The sequence below is a fragment of the Canis lupus genome, chromosome 29 (assembly GCF_048164855.1).
Source record: "Canis lupus baileyi chromosome 29, mCanLup2.hap1, whole genome shotgun sequence".
Taxonomy (NCBI): domain Eukaryota; kingdom Metazoa; phylum Chordata; class Mammalia; order Carnivora; family Canidae; genus Canis; species Canis lupus.
The window spans coordinates 22,517,468-22,544,439 of NC_132866.1; the positions used below are offsets into that span (position 1 = coordinate 22,517,468).

General features: G+C 39.2%; 1 protein-coding gene across 5 annotated transcripts in view; it reads left to right on the forward strand.

Moving 5' to 3' along the window:
- The window catches only part of SORCS1 (sortilin related VPS10 domain containing receptor 1), a 506,783-nt gene that overhangs the window by 332,688 nt on the left and 147,123 nt on the right, over window positions 1-26,972 (forward strand). For all 5 annotated transcript variants that reach the window (XM_072805397.1, XM_072805395.1, XM_072805394.1 and 2 more), the window contains exon 5: window positions 3,443-3,516. In XM_072805397.1, the coding sequence (XP_072661498.1) occupies window positions 3,443-3,516 (74 nt within the window). The remainder of the gene's footprint in view (window positions 1-3,442; window positions 3,517-26,972) is intronic.

Sequence of the window (26,972 nt, forward strand, 5' to 3'; positions counted from 1 at the left end):
AGAGACAGAGAGGGAAATAAATCTTATTTAGGTGCTGCTAACTCTGTGATTTTTATTAAAGGACATTGACTCATTTTGCAAGAAAAGCCTTCTACTGGCGGCTGAGACAGTGTCATTGGGTAAAAGGCTTTGATCCTTTTCTCTTCTTTGTGGAGAACTTTGCTGTCAGACTCTGAAGGTTTAATTAACACATTAGCTTGAGTGACTGTGAGTTCCTGTTTTCTCCTTTAGGTATGACCCTAGGCTGGACAATAAGGGGAAAATATTTGAAATAGTAGGTGGTGTAAATAGAGCAACTTTGGCCAAGGGTAGATATGGGGGACCCTGCTTCCAAATGTTTGGAAGTTTCAAATGTACTGATATTTATAGCTCTGGTTTGTTCATTTGTTTGTTTCTTAGGAATAGGCTTCTACTATGGACCCATGGAAATAAAACATAATCCTCTGATAAGTTGCCGTTGTCCACCCATTGGGAGACCTGGATACTTTACTAGATAGAATCATCACTAGGGAATTTGTATGTCACAAAATTGATATGTTTTCCCCCTTGCCCATCTATTATGTTCTAGCTGCTTTCTAGAAGGAAATAATTCGCCATCCCTGTAAGCTTTATAGTCTTATAAAAGGGGCAGGGAGTAGTCTCAGATATTTTAGAGTGACTTTAGATAGGAAGAAATATCTGCCTTGCATTCATAGATGGCTCTCTTGGAAAGTTACTAAGAAAATTAAGTATAAATATGTGGCCTGTAGTTTGATACCATCTGTTGAACCATAGAACTTCTAAAATGAGGCCACTGGGAATTTTAGCATGTAGAAGATTCATAGAAAAGGCATATTTTGTTCTGGACCTAAAAAAAGAAGACTGGCAAGTCTTGAAGCCACCTCAGCCAGAGTGGGTAACACCAGTGAAGACACAGCACAGGAAGTCTGCTCAGGTGTGAATGAGAAAGTGAGGTGAGTTCACCAGCACCAAGAGATACCTTTTAAGAGAGAAAACTGAAAAGAATGTCACCGAGTAGAATGAGAGAGGCTTGGTTTATTGGATTGTTTGATACACCTACTGCTTGAGGGCCCTCTGGATGCTCACAAATAACAAAGCAGCCCCTTGAAGAGGATAAAAACAAATATCATGGGACATACTTGACTGGTCCAGAGATTCTGAATCCAAGCCTAGGGGGATCAATTAAAAAAGACATTGAGAAAACACACACACACACACACACACACACACAAACACATATGCTGGCACCTAATAATTCCTCCCAAAGATAAATGCTATGTGGGGGCAGGGATTGAGTTCCTTGGTGTCACCATATGAGCCCTCAGAGTTAATATTTGATTTTCAACATATATGAGTCCAGCCTCATGCACAGAATTGTTATTATATCAAGCCATCCTGATTCTGTTACATTTGCATAAATCTTCATATATAAATATAGATATTAACATACATTTATATATAGACATAGGCACACAGAATGGTGTGAACTCTATTCTCTTTAAACTCATGGGAAGAAGTACAGCTCTGAGCTTAAAAAAAGTTAGAGCAAGGGGAGAGTTTCAAGAAGCCGACCCTCCCAGACTGGGTGCTTGCTGTTGTTCTACAAGTCTCTGTATTCAAATGCCAAGAGTTTAGGACATGCTAGTGAATAAGAAGCAAGATGTGCATGCTCTGGATGCTTGGGTTCTGAGTTAAGAGGGAGTGAGTTGTCTCATCCTCTGTTATCTCTGTGAGAGGAACTGCCTCCCCATCTCTCCTTGGCACTCTTAAAAGGAATCAAGCATAAAATGTACCCAGGCACGATGAAGAAGACAAAAATAGTAAGACTTGAAAGAAAAAGCCACGAATTCTCCTTGACCAAATGCCCAAATACTGTGTAGTTAGAGCCAATTAAGCTGCTTGCTTAGTTAATCACGTATTTCAGCTTTGAAAATAAAAAATTGGCTTCAGAACATGTTTTAATCCAATTGGACACAATGTTGTTAGGTAGCGTCTTTCAAGGATTGGTAAATACTCACTTGAGCTGACCTGTTCCTATGACTTGCCCGGCACATCTGCAACCTTGGCGAATCACTTGGTGAGTCATTTGACCCTTTACTGAGTGCTGGAGCTGGGGAGAGGACAAGGCTGGGTAATCATGGTACTCAGTATGGTATGACTCATTATCCATTCACTGTGGGATTTGGTGAATGCACTGGGGGAAGATTGGAGGCGTCAGTGGGCTATAGATCAGGCACATAGAAAGGAGATGTTCCAAATGATATTTATCACATCAGTAGCCAGTAGTAGCCCATGGGAACCAGAATACCTGGAGCTGCAGGAATCTCCAGGCTGCCATCAGAGGACACTTCCATGGAGTTGTAAAGATTATTGGAGAACAGCAGAGATGTGGAATGAGCCATGATAAAGAGCAGGATGTAAAAGAAGAATCATGTTTGGACGGGATGGAGTATGTGGAGCATTAAACCCTGTCTCATGACCATTGCCCTCGGAGAGTATTGAAGCAATGTCACATGTGGACTTAAACTCTTAACAGCTGTAGAGCTCTCTGTAAAATAACTTCAGATATCATCACAGGGATGGGGTGTGGATGAGATGAAATAACGCATAGGAAGCACTTGGATCACAGGGAAGGTGTAGTCCATGAGGGCTGCTGGAATAGCCTGAAGCTTCTCTGGCTATTGTTGGAACGACCAACACTGGCTCCTCTGGACTGCAGGATCAGTTCTATCTCCCTAACTTGCTTTTGAAAGCCTTTTTCCAAGCTGCCTCCCACATTTCCAATCTACACTTCTTTAGATGAGCCAGGATTGTTTGTATACCATCCCTGTGTATCTAACCCCTCGGGCCCACGTTGCTCCTCTTGTAATGCCTGTCCCATTTTTGTTGGTGTGAATGCTGCCATTCATTCAGATCTCAGCTGAATCTGCACACATCTGTGAAGCATCCCTGTCTGACTTCTGATTCTCCTTCCTTGGCATTCCTCTGTCACTTGTGGCCACGTGCATTTCTCATTATTTTAGTTCAGGTTATACTGTCTACTCCTGGAGAGCCACATCTCCAATTTGCACTTCTTTATATTCTGCACAATGATCTACATATGATAGGTCAAGTGGTGCTGATGACTTTGTCACCAAGTAGAAAAGGGGATGAATCCCCGCTCATTCTAATGTTTAGAGGGTATATGATTTCCAGCAAATCACATCATCTTCCTGAACTTCAGCTTTCTCAGCTGTAAAGTGGAGATACTAACATCTACCTTGCAAAATGGATGTGAGGAGTAGTGATGATATTTGGATCATTCTCTTGGCATATGGCAGGTGCTCAACAAATGATAGATACTATTGCTGTTGTTATTTATTGTTATTGATCCAGTGAACTAATATTTGTATATTTGGTGTGCCATGGGGTCATGATGCTAAGTATTTTCTCTTCTCTACAGTTATACAGCTCTGCTGAATTTGGGAGAAGGTGGCAGCTTATCCAGGAAGGGGTCGTACCAAACAGATTCTACTGGTAAGTCTCATTTTATTTTGTACCCCACTAAGAGATCACCTAGTAAATGAGCATTGGGGTCTTTTCCTCACCCAGATCTGTCATGTGACATCTGTCCTTATTGAGATATGCCCACATTGCCCTAGGGCAGTATGTGATATTGGAATAGTCAATATTTCAAGGAAATGTTAAAGCTGTGCCACAGATTACTCAGTAAGCCCAAAATAGATCCTGTAGAACCGTGAACAACAAGGGCTTTGTAACAAGGGCTTTGTTTTGTTTTATTTTTATGGGACTTGTAAAATAGACAGTTACATATCTTACAAGTTAAAATAAGGGTTTTCAGTGTAGATAAGTAGATCTTACTAGTCTAAAAGATCTTCCTCCCATTCCTTGATTTCACGTCTCCTCATTGGGGCACAACCAGCATTCTTAGTTTCTTATTTCTTTCCATAAATGTTCTATGTATTACCAAACATATATTTTTTTTCCTTAGGTTGGATTGCTATATCATAATACCTTAGAGTTGGCAGCATAAACAACACATTTATTTTTCATGGTTCTTGAGGCCAGGAAGTCCAAGGTCAGGGTGCTGGCAGATTCAGTTCCTGGTGAAGACCAGGATATTTCAAAGGATATTGCAAGATGTTTCAGAGGATAGTGCAGGATATTGCAGAGGGCTGCCTTCTTGCTGTGTCTGCACATGGGGGAGAACAACAGAGGAACAGCAAAAGAAAGTAATATTCTTTCTTTTCTTTACCACCTGGGCCCATCCCCCCATTTAAACTAGACGTGGCTTCCTTCCATGGGAACCCATAGCCACAGCTGAAAAGAAAGGGAATAATATAAGTTCCTTTGGGTTTTTGAGTTTCTAAAGGCCTAGATCCTGGGACAGTAAGAACAAAGTAAGAAGCATTCTAGTGTAATTTTGACTGTACCTATCATTCCCTTTTGAATTTATAGCCTAACCCTTACCAAAACATATGACTCTACCCTCCTTGACCTAATCTGCCCATGGAAAGGACATTAGGTTGTTTCTAGACTTTTGCTTGTGTAAACAGTACTATAAGAACTAGCTCCAACAAAGGTTTCAATATCTCATGTCCATATCATTCAGAATCATTGGAACCCTGAGTTTTTAGGGGCCAGTAGGCTCCCTGCAACTCTGAAAGGTGTCTCCCCTTTACTCCTCCTGAAATCACATTGCCTCTTATGAGCCTTTGGACTTACAGGCCCCTGATAGCTCCCCACACCTACCCCAATTCTCTCACTTCTAAGGGGAATGCATTTTCATATTTCTTATTTTCAAGCGCTGCCCTAAAAACCCCCATGGGAGTAGAAAGCTAGAGAAACTGCATTAGAAGAATGTCTTAAAACGCTGGTGAAACCACCCAAAAAAGTAAAGGGCGAGTCATTTGCAAACAAATGGGCTCAAAGATAACACATAGAGAATTCTATATGGAAAGATGCCTTATTTTCTCCCATCAGAAAGAGACATTTATAACTCAAGAAGGCTTTTGTTGGCACGGAAGCGGTTCACCTCTTTCCCATTGCGTTGGCTTGAGCCTTTCTCCCGGGGTTTAGCCTCTTCCTTCTCTAGGAATTCCACTCTAGCTGTCACTGAGTCTCCCATCTTTGGTCAACATTTCTTCTCTTTCTCTCTTGCTCATCCTGTCACTTATTCATGTGACACCTTGCATCTCTGTATATTTTGCCCATAAATTATAAAGTCACTCTATGGAAAGAGGGACCATGTTTTTTGTTTCTGTTTTTGTTTTCTCATTCTGTCTTTACTTGGTGCAATGTGTGCAAAGAAAGGCTTCAGAAAATAAACAAATGAAGGGCTAAAATAAATGAATAAGGTCCACCTAATTTAACCTGGAAATGGAGTGGATAGTTTGCCAATGAGAAAGTGTAAGGGGCAAGTCTTTCAAGTTCTGCTTCCAAGTGACTTGAAATTGCCTGTGGACCCAACCAAGGAAAGTAGGAAATTCCACTTCACAGAGGACTAGATGGACATGTGTTCTTCCCAACAGAAACAAAGAAAAAAGTTAACTAAAAAGATGGACCAAAAACAAACAAACAAACAAACAAAAAACAAAATTGAGATGAGAATATTTTCCCCTGTAAGTGTACATGGTACACAATATTTTGTAGCTCACTAATGGTCTTATTTATACACAGCATTATGAAGTGAACAGACCTCATCCTTGCTTTGGCCAATGCTAATTGCTTCCATTCTTATCTATTCTTTGAGTAGGGGTCTTTTATCTGAAAGCCTGATTAGCAAAGCCCTTGTAACCAAATGTCCTAATATCTTTATCTTTATAAAAATGCTTGTGGATGAATTCTGATTAATCTGTCTGTTAAATAAAATGAATAATGCCCCTCCTTCTACCTTTGGGAACAGAGAGACACATCTTCCCCCATTCAAGCCCCTAACATTGTGATAAGCATGATTCAAACTTAAGCCATTTAATTCCCCTAACAATTTAATGAAGTAAGCCTTGCATTATCATCATTCACAGATGGGAAACTTATGGCATGGAGAGGTTAACTAATTTAGCCAAGGTCACACAGCCGGAAAATAGCAGAGCCAGGATTCAAATGCAGGCAGTCTGGCTCCAAGGTCCATGCTCTGCTAAATCAATGGACTCCATTGCCTCTGCCTCTTGGCCTTTATTTCTGGGCTGGAGTTGTGAGCCACTGGAAATCCAACCCATTCAGGCAGATGAGTAGAGAAAACCCGAAGCTCTTTTGGCCACCAAGCCTGCATGAGTCTCTCTCCAACTGGGCTTGGCAGATGGCCCCCGTGGGTTCTTTAAGCTCTGTTAGTTTTTCCAGAGAGGCATGAGACCTTGTAAATTGCACAGTACACATGACTGTTGATGAAAATCTCTTGATCTCTGGCCACATGGTCTGTATTTCTGACTGAGCAACTTCCTGAGGCTGGCAGCAAAGATGTCAGTCAAAGCAATATTTATTAGACTCACTCCTGGAAACCAATTGCTTCAAATTACACAGGAACTATGGGGCTATCTAGGATTACTCAGCAAGCTTAATTAAAAGAGGCCCCCTTTAATAATTTTTGCTTGGAGCCTGGTTGTGGGGGTGTGGAAGGATGGAGGCAACTTTTCTAGTGATAAATTTTCTGGTGTAAGTGACTCTAGGTAATAACATAGCATTTCCCATAGAGAAAAATGAAGATGAATTCATGTCTTTTCCTTTATCACCTAGTCCACTTGAGAAATACCTACTTGGGTGGCAATAGCAATGCCATCTCTGATACTAGTCGATGGCAATTGGAAAATAACTATGGAACATAAGAGCTTATTCTTATGTTATCACAGTGGTTGCTATTAGCACTGCCACAATTAACATAAATATGAACTTTCCTCCAAGGAGTTCATATTGTCTTTAAAACTGATTTACATGTCTATATAGCAGTTTATAAAACACATCTTAGTACGATGTTACACTTAATAGAGTAGGTGTCCTTTTTATTTAACTGTGATAGCAGTCTTGTTCTTTATTATGTCAGAGATCAGTTACACTGGAATTAAAGCCTGGAGATTAAGGGGCTCAGAGATACTGAGGTGTGAGTCCAGCTTTACCATTTACTCAGTAAGGGATCACAGAGAAGTTACTCCTGTGTACCTCAGTTGTTGTTTTTCTCACTTCTGTGATGTGAAGATAATTAATACCTACTTCATTAAATGAGATGTTTCTCATGAAGTGTTTACATGACTGGAACCTAAGAATTGTATTAAATGCCCATTGACTAATAGTAATAATATTTTTATTAGTGTCTGACCTTCTATATCTATTAGTTTTGTTTTCCCCCTACTTGGCTTTATCCTCAGGTTGGTTTTCTCATTTGTGGCAATGATGGACATTATCAGCTTTAGTCCACTTTCTAACAGTTTAGAAGCCCCATATAACCAACCTGCCTCTTTCCTTATATTTCCAGAGATTGAATCTGAGTGGTCAAGGCTATAGAAGGTGGTAGACTACTCATGTAGGTCAGGGAATTGAAATAGGAGATGAGGTTGAGTCCTAGTCCAACCGCATGGTTCAAGGTTAGGGGAGAGATGATTACTAAGAAGGAGAAAACAGGATTCTGTTATCATAAAAAGGGAGAATAGATTTTCATTAGGGAAAAAAAGTACAGATGGGAGAACAAAGTGTCAGCAAAATAAAATTCCATAATGGGGATTTCTATTAAGTTATAGAATGACTGGGGCAGCCTGGGTGGCTCAGCGGCTTAAGTTATAGAATGACCTGGGCACCTGATAAATCATGTCCTTTGATCCTTATAACAAGATTGTGAGATAGGGATTCTTAGCCTCAATTTGATAAAATAGAAAAGTGAAGTATTTTATCCAACATAACATACATAATGCATGATACAGCCAAGTTTTGAAACTTGGTCTGTCTGGGCCCATGGCCCTTGCTTGCAATAGTAAAAATCAGCTCTATGTTTAAGATTTATTTCTGACCTGCATCTCCCAATAATAGCTGTTAGTTTAACAGTTCAATAGATAAGAGCCAAGGTGTTGCTTTGACTTTGACAAGGGCATAGAGTTGGATGATCAGTGGTATCCAAAATATTTGAATAAGGGAAGGTCCTGCCAAAAGCCAAATTCACTATTAGCAGTTGCTGAATGTGTCCTTCTTGGGATCTGTTTCAACTTTTGAACAAAGCAATGGAAGGCAGTTTTCATTATAAACCTCTCAGCAATCTATTATCTATGCAAAAGACAAGGCAACCTTAGAGCTGTTTCACTTAATTAAAAATAGGTTCAGACTTACCTTATTGATTATGTTGTTCTGACATAAAAGGGGACTGGCTGGAAGTAGGGACAACTGAATGGTGATTATATATTTTCTGTGAATAATTCACACACAGAAAATTAAGAGTTGACTCAACAATGAACTATTGTATTGTAGAATGCCAGTCTTGTTTCAGGCATGTGACAGCTGTATTGTTCAGCGGAGAGGTACAAGAATACTTGCAAGTCCATACTCAGTGCTTCTGAGCATGTTTACACATTATCATTCATTCCCATGATTCAGTGCCAGCCAATATGAATAACTCTCCCTTCCGTATCTTCGAGAGGTCCCATTTATTGAGCACTTACTGTGTGCCAACCCCTATGCTAAGCGCCTTGCATACGCTGTTTTAGTCAATCCTCAAATCAATGACCTGAAATAATTTAGTCATCAAAACTTTTTATCTGTAATAGAAAAATGCAACCTGGTTAACAAAAAAGAAAAAGGTTTTTTAAAAGAGGTATTAACTCATGTATCTAGAAAGTCAAAAGGTCCAACTTTATCCAGTCTCCACTCATTTCGGATGCTCAGTGAATTGATCTGTCTTGATATGTCAACTCCGCCCTCCTTGGTGGTAGCTTTACCCTCAGGCAGGCTTTCTTCCTGGTGGTCTCTAGCAGCAGGTCTTTTCCCAGTTTTACTCCAGAAGAAGTAAGAAGATCAGTAAGAAAGTAAAATCCTGAGAGGTTAAATAATCCTGACTAATGCTATGTGCTCATCAGTTATGATGATGGAATTTAAACCGGGATATGAAAAAAATAAAAAATAAAAAAAAATAAAAATAAAATAAATAAATAAACCGGGATATGACTGGCTGAAGAGACTGTGTTGTTTAATTACACCATAGTGCCTCCGTGTACCTTCACAAGCCCCACTGTGCTAGGGACCAAGAAAGCCTGGCTTGAGCACCAGCTTTCTTGAAGCTCTGCTGAGGACCTTGCTCCACAGAGCTTTCTTCTTCCTCAGAACTGTTATGTTAGCAGGCATTTATTTCCTTTGGCCTCACTCCCATTGGGCCCTGTGCCCAATCATTAAAGTCACATTTGTCTCTATACCTGGCCTGTCATCCCTCTCCCGTGTTTTCTCACCTAACCTCAGGCAGAAGACACAGATCCATAAACTTTGGCTGGTGTTATCTGACCATGCCAGAAAGCACTTCAGAACTTAAGGCAATTTCTCTCTCTGTTTCTGACTCAAACTGCTACCACTGCTCAAGTCCTCGTTGAATATTGCTGCTGGGCCAGTGAGAGGTGTTTGTTTTGTTTTGTTTTTTTCCTTGTTATTTGGTAGTTTTTTGTATATACAGCAGGTCTGTGACCTTTCTTCTTCCTCCTTCAGCTGTGCTGGCCATTGAGCATGGCACCTTCAAGACTTCTAAGCCATTCACACCAAAGGGACAGAGACGGTGTGGTGTGAACTGTCTGTAATTCTTTTCTCTTTCCCCAGATAGTTGTAATGGATTCCACAAGAGAATCTTCTGCACTTTTCCTTCCCCATGTCTTGCAAGGTGGAAAAGGGTTGGAGTCTAATGATATTACAAAAATAAAATAAATAGAATAGAATAAACTAGTGAAGTAGAATAAAAATGTAAAATTCTACATTACCAAAATAACTAGAAAATTAGGTGTACTGTAATTGGAAGGGAGTAAGGCTGTTTTTTGAATTTTGAAGATACTCTGCTTCATCCTTCACTTAAAGCTCTAAAGCAGGTATTCCCTTTATTTGCAGTGAACTTCTCAACAAACACCATCACTAGCTTTCGATTTTATGCTGAGCTGGGAGTAGAATATCTCACACTCTTCAGAATCAGATTTTTATTTATAGGCTTCTGTATTTCTGTATACCCTGTGTCCCACCCTTAGCACTTGAACCATATTCATCTCTGTTCTCTTCATCTCAAATGTCATGTTTCTAATCCCCATCACTCCTACCTCTGTGAAGTTACACCTGCCCACTTCCTCTTCTGTTCTCCTTCGCATTACCCTGGCTCATTAAGGATAGTGAAAAAGCCCTCCTCTCCTCATATACCACTGCCTCAGGAGTCTTGTAAGCATTTCCCTGATCAAACATTTCCCTGATCAAACATTGCAATGAGATTCCTCATTGCTTACAGCATAATGAGTCAGAACATAACTAGATTCTTGCCACCTGAGTTTGAGTGCACAGTTTTTTGACCTCTCCCACCCCATACTCCTAATTCTATATGCTAAATTCCCAAAAGGCCAGATAAATATTTTTTTAAGGCCAGGTAAATAATTCGAAGCACTGGTCTATGAACCAATCTATACATCTCTATGATTATTTATAAATACTCCTACCTGGGAATAAACTGTCCTTATTTTGTTTTTTAGCAGAGATTAAATTTTAGCAATTACTATGTGTTAGGATAGTTTTGGTTTTGACCACAAAGACAATGGATGAGGATCTTTGCCATTATTAGGATCCCAATAGTGGATCTTTATGGCCTTTACCCTTGGAACCTTCTTCAATTCATGCTTCTTGTTTTTGTAGGCAAAACAAATCTCTTTCTTTGAATTTAAATGTGCTTATGTCACAAATAAAACTCAGTGCATCATAACTTATATGTGTTGTACTGTAAGTCTATATATATGATTGGTGGAAAGAGCACAGGCTGAGAGTCAGCATATTGAGTTTCAGATTCCAGCTTTGCTCTTTACTAATTGGGCAATCTTGAGAAACTAATTCACCTGCCTTGAGCTTCAGTCTCTTTCTTACAAGGCACTTTTTGAGAATGAAAAAATGACATATTATCATAATTATTATTAGATAACTTAGCACTTAGTATGTTCTGCATATCTTTTTATTTCCTCACTTCCTCTCTTGCTAATAGATAATTCCTTAAGGACCTGTCTTTAATATCTTTCTATCATCTGTATGACAGTAAATGGAATAGTAGACACTTGGTGTATGCACACACACACACAGTACTGAAATTCATTGCATATGCACATGTATGTACATGCACACACATAAACCCACATACACATTCAGAGTGAAACACATCTTGAATGGACTTTGCTTGTCACATCAGAGAGCCATTAGTAGATGACCTATCTTTCTTTCCAGCATGAAAAAGGTTAGACTCCCAGCCCATCTAAGGATATATTAAAGGGGAAGAACTCTACATCAGTAAAAGGAACACTTTTCTATGCAGTAGGCAGTTGATTAACCCAAGAGGCTGTCCTAAGGGTAATGAAATCCATTTAAGCAAGGACAAAGTGACTGCTGCCCAGAGTGCCCCAACTGGCAGATCCTTTACACAGCTAAGAGCATGGAGTTCAGGGGAAGAACCCTGGACCTGCCTTTCTTCAGAGTATTGACTTGATTTCCTCTTCTCTTAATACTCTCCCTCTTCCTCCCAGACAGTCTTCTCTTGTTCCTGGCCACCTATCCTGTGAGCTGAACTCATGCCTGTGGTTTGGGTCAGAAGCAGGGAGAAGTGGTGGGAACTCATTCCTCAGATCACATCCCTGGAGCTGCACCGGGGCATTTCTTGTCCCTGTGCTGCGCGTGCTAGATAAGAGAATTTTCATTATCCTTGAGAGGCCTGATGTTTTATACTTTTTTTCTTTCTGTTAATGATCTCCCCGTGAGCGCGATTTTCTAATCCGCTTGCACTTTCCTCCACTTAGTAATCTCTCCCTATGATGATCGAATTTTCCCTACAAATTAAGTTAAATTCCCCCTGCTACAGTGTGTGAGCCCATCGCTTTTCCCATAGCCTTCATTCACTAATGGCCATCATTGATCCCTGTCCTCCTTATCTTGATGATTTCCTGTCTCCATGGGCTGCAGCTCCTCCATCTGCGAGCGGCTGAGACTCAGTCACTTCTCCAGGTTCCCACTAACAACTGCTGTGATAGCAGAGTGCAGGGAATGGGAGTGAAGGAGCACAAGAGAGACAGGAAAAAAAATCCTCTTCTTCATGGTTTCCTAATTTAGAAGAATATTAAGAGAAATTGACTTATGCCCTAGATCAGACCTCACTTAGCCTTCAAGTTCAGGAGCCTGTGGGTTTATACAGCACCTGAGTATGTTATTTCTCTTGCTCATTTAGTCATAGGTCACCTTTGTGTGTTGCTTCAAGCCAGTAAGAGATGGTGTTTAGTATTTAACAGTGAAAGCTCTGGAGACAGAATGACTTTGTTAGAATCCTGTTTTCAAGGGGTGTGACAATAAGCTATTTAATTAGCATCTTTAAGCCTTACTGTCTTCATCTGTGTATCAGTCATCCTGTGGTCTTCCTTATCTACTTGTCAGGATTAAAATGGGAACTGGGGTTCAACTCTAGACACGTGCAATACATGATGAGGATATAGTCCTTTTTAAGTGACAGTTAATAAGGAAGAATTGGACATTCATTTCAGGAATATGGGAGTCATCTCATTCTGATATCCCGTGTCACAATTTATATTTTCAATGGGAATTTTTTTTTTTTTTTTTGAGAGAGAGCACATGTAAGTGGTGGGGGTAAGGGCAGATGGGGAGAGAATATCAAGCAGTCTTCGTGCCCAGTAAGGAGCCCCACACAGGGCTCCATCTCACGACCCTGAAATCCTGACCTGAGCTGAAATCAAGAGTTGGGTGCTTAGCCAACTGAGCCACCCAGCTGCCCCTCAGATGGGAATTTTTAATGCAAACACATATTTTACCTTTCTATTGCCCCAGAATCAGGAACAATGAATAAATCAATGCAGTGTTTAATTTTATAGCTTCTTGATTACCTAAAAGCCCTTGTTACTCAGTTCATTTAATCTATATCAATTGAGTAATTTTTAGATCTAACTCCTGGCTGTGAAAACATACTGGAAACAGTATGCATTAAAAGAAGCCCTTACCCTCAAGGGGTTTGCAGCTGCTGAGATGGAACTACAGTGGAACCCCGCCTCCCCCCATCTGAGTTTGCAGCCTTCCATCTGGCTTGCAGCCTGAGGGCACAAGACTGCGGCCTGGAAGAGGAGGCAGACCGGGAATTGGGAAGGGAAGAGCAAAGACAGATGGAGACCTGCCAGCACTTTGTCACTGCCTCTCTACATTGCCTTCAGAGTGAACTGGCTGCTGTTCCTCTCCTGTCTTCCACTCCTCACATGTATTTCTTTTTGGTCAGTTCTACTTTGAAACAAATGGAGACTCTGGGAAATACAATTGTAGGTTGGCCAAGCTGATCCAGTATAAGATCACTACAGTCTATCCTTTGAAAACTTGGTACCTGGTGCAGCTTGTAAAACCATATATAATCTCCAAATAAAAACAAAAACACAATTATGCTTCCACCTACAATAATGGGATTGTCTCCCAAATAATTTAAAACATGATTAATGCCTCCCCAAAAAGATAAATAAAATTTGCATATGTCACATGGTTTTCAAGTGGTAATCCTCTTCTAGCTGAGTCATGCTTCCCCTTTTTATATTCAAAACACTGAGATGTAAGGTCAGCCTCTATTAACACATGTTGAAACACTGAGAAGTGGAAAGAGGAGAAGGAAAAAGAAGATAGTTGCACAAATATATATCCATATTAAATTATGATAGCAGTGTTCCTGGGGAATGGTTTCTAAGGAGAGGGACTTGTCTGTTGATAGGACAAAGATGAGAAAAAATTGATCAAAGAGCTAGTAGAGTGAAGTACCTAGAACACTGCCTGGCACATACCATATATCATCAACTCTAAAATCCCATTGAATGAAGATACACTTTTATTTTGTGTATTGTCCAAAAAACCCTGCCAGTTAAACGTTATTATTTTGATGATTGTAAGGTACCTACTGATTTAAGAAATGTTCAAATGGAAAAAAAAATGAACATTTTGAAATTGAGTAGGTGCTCAATAAATATTGAATATGTGAAAATTGGAAAATGAATATGGGGATTGAGGTAACTATAGATACCTACTTTTCAAATCAAAGATTAGATAAGGTTGTCTTAGTAGGTAACTGATGAGATACGGGATGGTAAATTCTAAACAGTGGTAGAGAAGACCCAGAAATTGGCTTATTTGACTAGATAGGAGAGGTGGAGTGGGCAGAGAAAGATCCTAAAACCAACTCTGAGACTAGTGAATCCACATATATGACCAGCCCAGATGTTTTCATGAATGTGTTAAAAATGTTATTAGGATTCTTAGAAAACTTTAAGGCTATCATATCTGACCTCCTATGAGTTGCAGGAATCCCTTCTTCACAATTCTAGATAAATGGCTGAAAACAGTCTTTTGGATTGAGAATGAACTTTGTCTTCTGTCTGTCAAGATCTCTCTTTCTCTAAAGACAATAACCAGAGGGAATGGATCTGTCCCACTGTTTTTTATTGTTTGGCTCTGGCACTTTAAACATCAACATCCCTAAACAAAGCAATTCCATAATTTAGAGAAAGCTGTCAAGGTTTTCACAGGCATGGCAAGATGTACCCTGAGGTATAGGACAGAACCTGCTGCAGCATTGATGAAATTTATGGTAAAGGGTTTTCCATGAGTGCCCAAAGTTTAAGGCAGATAAATACCAGAAGACAAATTCTACCAATAATTGAATTACAGAGTCATTATCATGTGCTGAACAGAGCAATTTTGTGACTCTCTTGTGACAGGATGAAACTTGTTAGAATATTTATGTGCCTGGGATAGCTTCTGCATCACTAACCCAGGGAACAAACTAGCTCTTCTAGAATGTGCCTCTTATGAGCAGTTAGCCTTCCTGAGTAATTCAGTAGCCAAGGAAAGTAAGTTGCCTAAGAGAGAGGAACCCAAGGCAGATGCAGCGTACAGCCACTTCAGCCACACCTTCCCATTCACCCTCACACTGCATCAGTTCCTAGGCCAACATATTTATGTTGTCAGCTGCAACAGGCTCTTCCTATAGTAATGAGGGCAGCCCAGAATTAGTAAAATTCCTGGCTGTCCACATTGTCTTCTATTTCTACACAAATAGTGAGAATATCTCAATAATAAGAACCACTTTTCCAATATTATCTTTTTTAGAATAGCTTTCTTTGTTGTGATTATTGAAATCTATGAATCACAAACTTACAGCAACTGAAATGCTACAGTAGTTTTAAACCTGCTTTTACATGATAAAATGACGTGATCCATCCATTCCATGCAGTGACAATGATTTAGGAAAAATAGAAAGAAAAGGTCACTTTCCTACTTGTAGTACTTTTGGTGTAATTGAGTATAACCTTAAAAGATTTGGGTATAATTTTTTTCTCCCTAATTTTTTATTTCAAAATAATTTTACAATTAAGAATTGCAAAAATAAGACAGAATTTTCATGTGATCTTCAGTCAGCTTCTCCTAAGTTAACATGTTTTAATGACTGTGGAGCACTATTTACAACTAAGAAATTAATAGTACTAAAAGGCTATCAACTAAACTGGAGACTTTATTTGGATTCCCCCAGATTTTTAAATAATATCCCTTTTTTTCTGATCCAGAATCCAATTCAGAACCCCACATGGCACTTATTTCTCATATCTTTAAGTCTCTTCAGATCTGTGGCAGCTCCTCAGTTGTTCCTTGTCTTTGATGACCTGGACAATTTTGAAGTGTACTAGTCAGATATTTTTTAGAATGTCCCTCAAATTGGGTTAGTCTGATAGTTTCTCATGTTTACAGGATTATAGGTTGTTGGGGAGAATATCACAGAAATGATGTGCCCTTCTTATGACATCATATCAAACAGTGCAAAATATCAATATGTCTTTTTACCAGTGATGCTAACTAACCTTGATCACTTGATTAAGGTGGGATCTGCTAGGTTTCTCCATTGCAGAGTTACTGTTTTTCCTGTTCTGTACTCTATTGGTTAAAAGCAAATTACTAAGTCCAGTACATACTCAAAGGAAGGAGAATTAATCTCCAACTCCTGGCAGGAAGAGTATCAAAAATTATATGAACATATGCTAAAAGCACTACAATAATTAATAAATATTTTGGGAGGGATACTGTAAAGCTATGCATTTCACTCACTAATTTCAATATTCATCAGTGAATTTTGCCTTCAGCAATGATTTCTCTGGTGTCCTAATAGAAATTTTCTATTTCTATCATTTCTTATATATGTATTAATTGGAATTCTGTAAGGAATAATTGTCCCGTTTGACCATTTACTTATTTATGCCATCGGTTAGTTGCTCAGCTAACAAAGTGACCAGAAAAAATGGTGAGTAAGCCCAATTCTGGATTATGTTTGTTGTCTCTTCTTCACCTCAGGGAACTCTGTGCTCTCACTCTGAGCTCATAGGCACACAATCCCTGTTAGATGCCAGTATGCCATTAAGGCATTACCTGCTAATTAAGGGCAAGATATTGCTGTCTAATAAAATTATTTTTAGAGGAACATTTTAGGGTCTGACCTGAGATGAAGATCTCAGAACAAAATGGATTTTCCTAATGATGCAGTCCCTTTATTTGTCCTAGAGCAGAGGATTCCTCACCCCTGAACTTGTAGTTCTGGGGTCCCCCAGTTTGTTCAGTTGGGCACCTCACACCACCTTCACCCTCAGGAGGGCGACTTGGAGGTACTCACCATTACACACACACACACACACACACACACACACACACATCCCCCTTTCCCTATCTTCTTTGTCCTAACCAAAGAAAAAAGCAAGGTTTTCTGCTCCCCATCAAAAAACAAACCTCTGTGAAACAGGACTGACCTCTGTTGTTTAACAGCGATTTTAATTCCCCAAACAGGGGTGCCTGGCTGGCTCAGTTAGAAGAGCATGTGATTCTTAATCTCAGGGTTGTGAGTTTAAGCCCTATTTGAGTGTAAAGATTACTTAAAAAATTTTTTACATAAAATAAAATTAAATCCCCAAACAATTCAGGCTCCAAATGAACTAATTAAAATATATATATATGAAAAAGACAGCCCAAGAAGTGGATAAATATCCTAAACATTTCAATCATTCTTATAAATGAAAACTTGACTAAAAACATCTCTGTAGATATAAGACCCATGAATATGAACAGGAAATCTATAAAAGAAAAAAATAACATAAAAAGGTTGAATCTCACAAATAGGAAATTAAAATTAAAAGGATATAAAAATTAAAAAGGCTATGCCATTGGGCAGCCCGGGTGGCTCAGCAGTTTAGCGCCACCTTCGGCTCAGTGCGTGGTCCTGGAGACCCGGGATTGAGTCCCATGTCGGGCTCCCTGCATGGAGCCTGCTTCTCCCGCTGCCTGTGTCTCTGCCTCTCTCTCTCTTTCTCTGTGTCTCTCATGAATAAATAAATTAAATTTTAAAAATGCTATGCCATTTATTAATCTATTAAAGGGATAGGTTTTTTGAGAAGATAATACTTAGCCTTGTGAAGGCTTAGGAAATGGACATTCATGTGCTCTTCTGAGTGTAACTTATGTAAACTTTCTGGAGGACAGTTGGACAGTTTATCAGGAGTCTTAAAAAAATGTTCATTCTCTTTGAATTAGCAAAATTCCCTCTTTTAATAATTCTGCCTATTGAAAAACTGAGAGATAAGAGAGACATGCAAATATTTACCTACAAAGATAACCAGCACAGTATTATGGATAGACACGAGTGATAGTCCATGGTCAGCCTATCAGTTAGGTAAATTACAGAATATTGTACAGCTGGCAAAATAGTCTGCTCCAATATAATAGTATGTTCTGCTGTGCTGTGCTGATGGTATGATACAAAAGTTGTTGTTTTTTTTTTTAAAAAAAAAAAAAAAAGGAATGCCTACAGAAACATAAAAAAGTACTCTGAAGGATCAATGACAAAATGTTAAAGGTGACTGCTTCCAGATGGAAGGACAGTGTGAATGTTTTATTTTCCTTTTTTATACTTTGGTCCACTTTCCATTATGTTTTAAATGAAAATGCATTGTTTTTCCAATTAGATTCCTGAAAGCAGTGTTTTTTAAAGAAATTATGGGGATCCCTGGGTGGCTTGGGATCCCTGGGTGGCTCAGTGATTTGGCGCCTGCCTTTGGCCCAGGACATGATCCTGGAGTCCCGGGATCGAATCCCACATCGGGCTCCCTGCATGGAGCCTGCTTCTCCCTCTGCCTGTGTCTCTGCCTCTCTCTCTCTCTGTGTGTCTCTCATGAATAAATAAATAAAATCTTTAAAAAAAAAAAGAAATTATGCCAATTATAAGAATAATATATGCCTATTTCCCAGCTGGTGGAATTTGGGGTGGGTGGTGGGGGAAGACCAACAGGAATGTGACCTGCAGCATGGCCAGCTAGACGGGAATCTCTTCTGTCCTCTCCCTCTTGTCATCCTCATCACATCTCTACCCTGCCATCTACCTCTCTTTTCTTCAAGTCTTCTCTTCCTCATCTCCTCTTTCATAGCCTCTCCCTCCTCTTCCTCTCCTTTCCTTTCATTCCAACTTCCCCTCCCTATCTCTCTCTCTTCTCTTTCTGTTGCTGTAAGATGTTTTTGACTAGAACTGTAGAATTTGCATCACTAGCAGAGTATGAATTTTTAAACAAAATTAGAAGGTGTTTCTCATTTTCCATCATCACATTTGTTTCCTTGGCCACGCAGTTTAATATGAGTTCCAAGGCCACTAGCACGGCCTTCAAGGTATTTTCACAGGTTTTATCATCACGACATTTGCCCAGTTCCAAATCTCTGCATACCTCGTACTCAAAACTCTAGAAATTCCTTGTAAATAAGCAGAGTACTGAGGAGAGTAGCTGCCATTTGACACCCCAGGAACTTGGGCCCGTGCTATGAGGATGAATCTGATTTCTTCATTATCCAACCAGATTCTGCCCTTGTTCCTTTACTAGCTCTACTGTGCCTGGGTCACTTTCCCTTCTAAATTGAGGGGCTTGTGAGCTAGAGCCTCTTGGGGTATTTTTTTCTGCAGTATCTATAATACAACAAAACAAAAGAATGTGTTTGTTTCATAACAGGCTCAAAAAGTAGAGCAGAGATGGGACACTTGGGTGGCTCATGCTTGAGCATCTGCCTTCAGCTCAGGTCATGATCACGGAGTCCTGGGATCGAGTTCACATCAGGCTCTCTCTCTGGTGTCTCCATGAATAAATAAATAAAATTTAAAAAAAAAGAAAGAAAGAAAGAAAGAAAGAAAGAAAGAAAGAAGGAAAAAGTAGAGCAGAGCTATTCGAGGATGGTTAAACAAGCCTTTGGTGAGGGCTGAGGACCTGGCAGTCTAGTGTGGAGACTAACATTGTGTTTCTCACAAGGGTCTAAATCTATTAGTTATTTTCAAGTAACTGCAGAGAAGCCTCCTTCACACTTAGAGGCTCTGATATTTGAGGATCTAAACTAAACTTATTTGCAAGCTATTTCCAGACTCCAAGACATGGCACCCTCTCAAATACGCGTAGGCCCATGCAAACCTAATGCCCACCACACATGTCTCAGTTCGTGTGGGTGGCTCTAACGAAATACCACAGACTGACTGGATGGCTTATAGACAACAGAAATTTCTCTCTCACAGTTTGAGGGACCAGAAGTCCAAGATCAGACTGCCAGCATGATGGGGGTCTGATGAAGGCCCTCTTCTGGGTTGCAAATGGTTAGTTACCTTCTTGTCATGTTCTTCCATGCTAGAATGGGCAAGGGAGCCCTCTCTGGCCTCTTGCACTTGGGCACTCATCACCTCCTAAGGGCTCACGTCCTAATGCCATCTCCTTGGAAATTAGGTTTTAGCATATGAATTTGGGGGAGACACAAACAACCAAGCCATAGCAGCCCATGACCCTTGTAGGATGTCAAATTATCTGAATTGTTCCCATCATCTCTCCTTGTATTTCCAGTATAAGACATACACATTGTCTTTTGAGTCAACAGTGTCTTTGTGGAGACACTAAGGAGTTAAGAGAAATGAATTATTTTTCATGAGAAGAAAGATCATCGGAGGGAGTCATGAACCTGGATCAGTATTTCTTTCTTTCTTTTTTTAAAGATTTTATTTATTTATTCATGAGAGACACACACAGAGAGAGGCAAAGACACAGGCAGAGGGAGAAGCAGGCTCCATGCAGGGAGCCCGATGTGGGACTCAATCCCAGGACTTGGGGATCATGCCCTGAGTCAAAGGCAGACACTCAACTGCTGAGCAACCCAGGTGTCCCTGGCTTAGTATTTCTAGCCTTGATGCTGTTTGAGTGGTGTAACCTCAGACATGATATTTATTGTCTTGAAGCCTTGACTTCCTTAATTGTGACATGTGCTGTTTGGACTACTTCATCTCTAAGAGACTTTTCATCTCTAAAGGACCGTTTAATTCATACTGTTGATAATAGTGATGCTGCACCTACTCTTTTCTTGTACCCTTCACAATAATCTTATTTATTTTATCCTTTTTACAGATGATACATGGAGCTGTAGAAAAATTAGAGAGCCTAGGTTCCAATCTGATTATATCATTTATTAGCTACATGCCCTTCGGCAAGTGACTTGCTTTTAGAGCTACCACCACCTTTGTTATCTAGTCATTATTTTTCCTCAGTTTGTGTCATGTGTGAATTTTGTAGGCACACAATAGATATTCTTATCCAAGTTGTTGACAGTTGATGAGCAGGATGCCAACAGGGGCACAGCCTTGCAAGCCCTGTATGATATCGATTCTACACTTAACAGATGGACACCAGCCTTTGATCAACACCATATGACAGTAGTGTTTTTGATGTAGTTAAACCATCTTATAGTTTGTATATTTTTTTCTACACAACTTTCAATAAATGTTGTTATCACCACCTGATATATATTTATGTTTTTTTATACCTTCCCTACCTTCTGTATGGAAATGGAAGCTTCATGAAGTACAGGCATTATCCTCTATTTAATTTACTCCCAAGCCCTCAGCACCTTAGAATTGCCTTTGCGTATTATTAGTAGTCATAAATATTTGTTGAATTCATTCATTCATTCATTAAAAAACTTAATTGAGAATCAGTTGTCTGCACTTCTGAGTGCTAAATATTAAGGATAACCCATGAATCCACAGTCTAGAGCAATAGTCTCCATGGTGAGGTAGCTGCAGCAGTGCGCCAGGGGTGTAGAAAATGATTCATTGAGATGTAGGGAGAAGATACTATAATTCCTGTGGGGTTTGGCTTTTTTTTTTTTTTTTTGGCTATTTTTACTTTCTATTTTGTGTATATTTTCTTACATTAAAGCATAAGCACACTCGTACATTTCCTCAACTTACAGCCAACAAGTCATCATATATTGGCATGTCTCATTCTTGTTTTTCTTCCTTGGTATGTTCAAACTAAAACTTTGGATATTACTGTTTTTGGAATACCCTAATAGAGAATAATTTCCCTGGGCCAAATTCTCTCCAGCAGCAAAATGTTCAGGTTTCAATCCTTTTATGCTGGTTTGTTCTACCTTCTAGTCTGAAGACTTTTGTCCTTGACAGAAAGGGAAAGAAAGGGGAAGTGGTAATGTTCTTTCCTCTCCTGTCTTCTCTTAACATGGTCTCTCTGGTCCTAAGCCTGATGTGGGTCCACACATTTTCCCTTTCACTCCAAATTTAAGAACAACACAAACACACACTTCCTGGTGTCCTTAGCATTGTTTTCTCCCTGCCATAGCTCTTACACAGCACTAGCTTTCTAAGTACTCATAGGAAGATAGTGGCAGAGTTGTGAGTAGTCTGAGATTAGAGAATATTTCAGGTCTCCTCTCCATCCTACCTTCACTCGTTCCTTCTCTCTATCCTTTTGTGACCACACACGTTGATGATATGTCTCCTCAGACTGTTTTCCAAACTGAAGAAACTTTCTTGTTGTTCGTAATAGTACAGATTTGTTAATATTAATTATAAGAGTAATGTGTAAATATGTTGTAAAAAATTTTAAATTACTGATAAGGATAATGATCTCTTTGTCACCCTCAATTCCAAAACCTCTCAGAGATGGCTATTATTATGAATTTTGTCTGTGTGTTTCCAGGGCTTTTTTTCATTTATTATGCACTTTTGCTCTGGGTCAATCAATAGACAATAGATAGACAAATTGGATATTTTCATTTAATAAATTGCAATAAAGTAGTTAGAGATCTAGCCCATTAATCTTATGTTCTGGCATAGAACAGTCTCTAAAATGGATTAGAGTAAAATTAACAAGTTGCTAAAAAATGCATAGAGTATGATAACACCACAGTTTGAAAAGATAAAAAGAAACCTTATTTTTAAAAATATTGTGAGCTACTCTTTCACCTCAATCCCAAACTGTTTGATCATTTTCAGTATATTTCTCTGTATCTCACTGGCACTGTGATTTCTGTTTGAGGACTGGACTGGTGATCTGGTCATCTTCCCTGGTGCCTCTCTAGATCCCCTCATCTGTATTCAGGGAACAAGGAAAGCAAGGAGATGGGTCCAAACAGTGAGGAAATAAGAAAATGGGAAATGAATCGATGGTTTTGGGAGTAAAGCCATTAAAATAAAGGGAAAGTGGGGGGAGGGGCAGTACTGCAGCAGAATGGCTTGTCCAACTGACTTAGATCTGGTCTTCTGATGTCTGAAGAAGCATGTTGCTTGTTGCTCAGTATCGCTCTTGCAACTGTCACTTTTGTTTTCCACCATACACTTGGTTCAACAAACATCCTTATTCCCTTACTACCTTCCTGAGCTTTATGTATGCCTTCATTCTGAGTCAGATACCCCATTCCTCACCTTGCTCCTATAACCACACACACACACCCACACACACACACACATGCACACTCACATACACTTTGTTGCAGACATCATATAATTCAACAGTTAGGCTTCTAGTTTGAGGGAGTAAAGATGGCAAAATGCAGAATTTGTTGTTCCTGTGGATATTGGCCCTGCTGATTCTCAGTAGCCATTATGCATTTAAGAAACAAAGCATCTCTTTGTTTGTTTTTAGTCATTCTATTTATTTGTAGCAGCTATCTTTGTTCTGGGAAACCACTGTGACAGTGTGGATCCCAGAAGAAATCAAGCAAGCCTATGTCTTAGGATTAAGAGAGAGAGGCTAAAACGACACATTTAGGCAGCTTTTTTTAAATATTTATTTTTATTTTTAAAGATTTTATTTATTTATTCATGAGAGACCCGGGGTGGGAGTGCAGAGACACAGGCAGAGGGAGAAGCAGGCTCCATGCAGGGAGCCTGATGCAAGACTCGATTCCGGGACTCCAAGATCACGCCCTGGGCTGAAGGCAGGCGCCAAACCGGTGAGCCACCCAGGGATCCCCCTAGGCAGGTTTTTATTATTTTTTTTCTAGCCCATTATCCCTGCTAGATAATGCTAGCTATCCCTTGCTAGATAATGGGGAGGAGATGAGACCTCAGGATAAGCTGCTTTGTTCTAGAATAAGAGTTCTTGCATTCACCAGGACTTTCCTGATGATCTTTGTCTTGACAGCCTATGATGCCAGGGGAAGGGGAAACTCTTGGCTACAGAAGAGGAAATCTAGAGAGCCAGCCACTTATACCTGGACAGGTTTTGCTTCTCTCTGGGGCAGATAGAACCACTTGCTTCTTTGGGCTTCATTTATGGAGAGAGCTTGTGAGAATATCATGCTCCTTTGAAACAAAAAGAAGGCAGGTGTCTCCAGCTCCCCAGCCTCTGCTAGTCTGCAGATCCCTGTTCCTTCTTCCATATACCATTAACTGCAATTCTAAATCTGAATAAATAGGTGCTATCCCGTCACGGTGTTTATTTTTTAATACTTGTTCTGCGGTTATCTATATCAGGACATTTTGTGGCTCTGCAGCATTTATTGAGCACTATATTAAACTGGTATAAACTCAGATAAAATGCCAAGAGAATGATTAACTAGTGACATTTCTGAGTTTCTCTGTAGAAAACGTCTACAAAGGCTGCATTTGGCTGATTGCATTTCAGAAGGCTGATGTTGCACTGCTAATATCACGGTGCACTATATCAGGGAGTGATTGTTTTATTTGCATTCTTAACTCTAGAAGTCCTTAGATTTTATTCAAAAATGGCTCCTCTGTGGGAACAGCAACTTAAGATACTGGAAACATAGATGTGTGAGGCTGGCTTTGTCTTGTTTTCAAAAACAGAGCTGGATCTAGCATGGCCTGAGGGCCTTCACCTAATGCTTTAGGTGCACAGGGAGGCCTACACTTATATGAGGCCAGAAGTTCTTCCTTTTAGCTATATATAGTCTTGCCCATTTAACTTATACTTTAGTAATATTTCATGGCTTGTAGGATAAAATAAAAAACATTAGAATGATGCACAAGATGCTTTGTGATTGGACCTCTGCCTAATGTTTATTTTCTACTGCTGCTCTGAAAACATTAGACCTGTTGACTTGCTAGTAGATGCCTTTATGCGCCATCCTCTCTCTGACCTGCAGATTCATCTTTACTTGCTATTCATCTCTAAGGAGAATGTTTTTCCACTCCTTCTGTCCATTGATCATATTATTGCATATTCTTGAAGATGGAATTCATTTACTGTAAAGGAGTCCTGGCCCTTCCTTCTCCCACAGGTTTCTATCTGCAAGTGAAAGATGATTCCTCCTAGGTCTTCAAAGAACACCTTGATTATGAAAACTCTTGTTTCATGGGTGACTATGGAGCTCCTCCTTAGTTCAGAAGTTCTTAGGAACAGGGAATCCATAGCCTTATTCTTACCATATATTAGGGGCTTGGAATGTTTCACTGAATAAAAAAGTGATTTTATTCATATAGTTGCTCTCTGGGCGGTTGACTCTTTTTTTATCTTTTGATTTATGATGATAAATCATGTTGATAAATCATATTTGCTAACAGGGGACCCGTGAAATCTCAAAAAATTTTTATTACCAACATTAGCTTTAATTTTCAAGTGAGTAAAAAAAAAATAATTAAAAATAAATAAATAAATAAAAAATTTTCAAGTGAATATTTACATTTCCTATCTACCTCCTAAAATAAGAAAGGAAAAAAAGAAGAAAGAAATCTGCTACATTTCTGAACCCTTGCTATCTACAAAGGATCTGCTAAGTGCTTTAAGATATATATTCTAGGAAGACTTATTTTAGCTTTGTTTTATTGATTAAAACATCCAGTATACTGGATCATATCTATTTTTTAATTTTTTGAGGAACCTTCACACTGTTTTCCACAGTGGCTATACCAGCCTGCCTTCCCACCAAGAGTACATAAGGATTTCTTTTTCTCTACATCCTTGCCGACACTTGGTATTTCTTATACTTTTTATTTTAGCCACTCTGACAATTAAAAATTAATTGCAGCATTGCTCGTAATAGCCAAGGTATGAATGCAACCCAAGTTACCATTGGTAGGCGAATGGATAAATATATGGTATATGTATACTATGGAATTTTACTCAGCCTTAAAAAAAAAAGGAAATGAAATCTTGCTATTTGCAGCATCATGGATGAATCTAGAGGTCAGTCAGAGAAAGATGAATACCATATGATTTCACTCATATGTAGAACTTCAGAAACAAATGTCAAAGAAAAAAAAGAAACAAAAAAAAAACTTTTAAAAAAAAAGATCTTATTTATTTATTTGAAAGAGAGAAAGAGAGAGAGCACAAGCAGGAGGAGTGGCAGAGGGAGAAGCAGATTCCCCGCTAAGCAGAGAGCACAATTGGGGCTCAAGCCCAGGACCCTGGGATCAGTCCTAGGACTCTGAGGTCATAACTGAGCTGAAAGCAGCTGCTTAACCAACTGAACCACCTAGGTGCCCCCAAAAGTAACACCCTTACATACAGAGAAGAAACTGGTGTTTGCCAGAGGGATGGTGGACTGTAGGATAGGTGAAATAAAGGGATGTAAGAATATACTTATCTTGGTGAGCACTGAAAGATGTATAGGATTATTGAATTATTTTATTGTATACATGAAAATTAAAAAAACAGAATAACAAAAACATTTTTTAAAAAGGGTTAAGAAAGTAGAATAAGGGTAGAAGGGAATTCCAGAGACCCTAAATACACACACACACTTGCTAAGACATGAAGACTTCCCTGCCCTTCTGTGAAATTTAGTTCAAAAAGGGAATTCATTTTCTCAAATACACAGGCAATATAAAGATATATTAGATACAGCCACCTATTGCCTTCTTATATAATTAAAGGACCCTGGATCAAAATTTTTCATCTCATACTGCAGAGAGGTTCTTTTTGAGTCCCAGAATTGAATAACCCAATATATCAGATATTATAGTAGATACTAACCAGTGTAAAAATGTTGTCTATATGTTTACTGAGGAAACATTCATCTCTATGCTCTAGTAAGCACAGAGAATTTGGTGATAATAAAACAGAGCACCTGCATTGTGGGAGCTCAATAAAGTAAAAGGGGCATTTATGCAAAGAGATCGAGCAAACCATTATGAACCATGACAGGAATACATATATACAGGGCAATCTAAAAGCATAAAGCAAGGGTGTCCAACCCTTTGTGCTTAATACCAAAAGTCAGACTTACTGTCATGATGGATACAGATACTTGAAGACATTCTTAAGCTCTCACTGCAAAAAGAAGATATCAAGGGAACATTTTGGATTAAATTTTATGTTTATGCACTTTTAACTTGCTGTTATTTTTGAGCCTTATTGAGGTGTAATTGACAAATAAAATTATATTCAAAGTATACCATGTGATGATTTCAGAAACATATCCAGTGTGAATGGATTTCCACAACT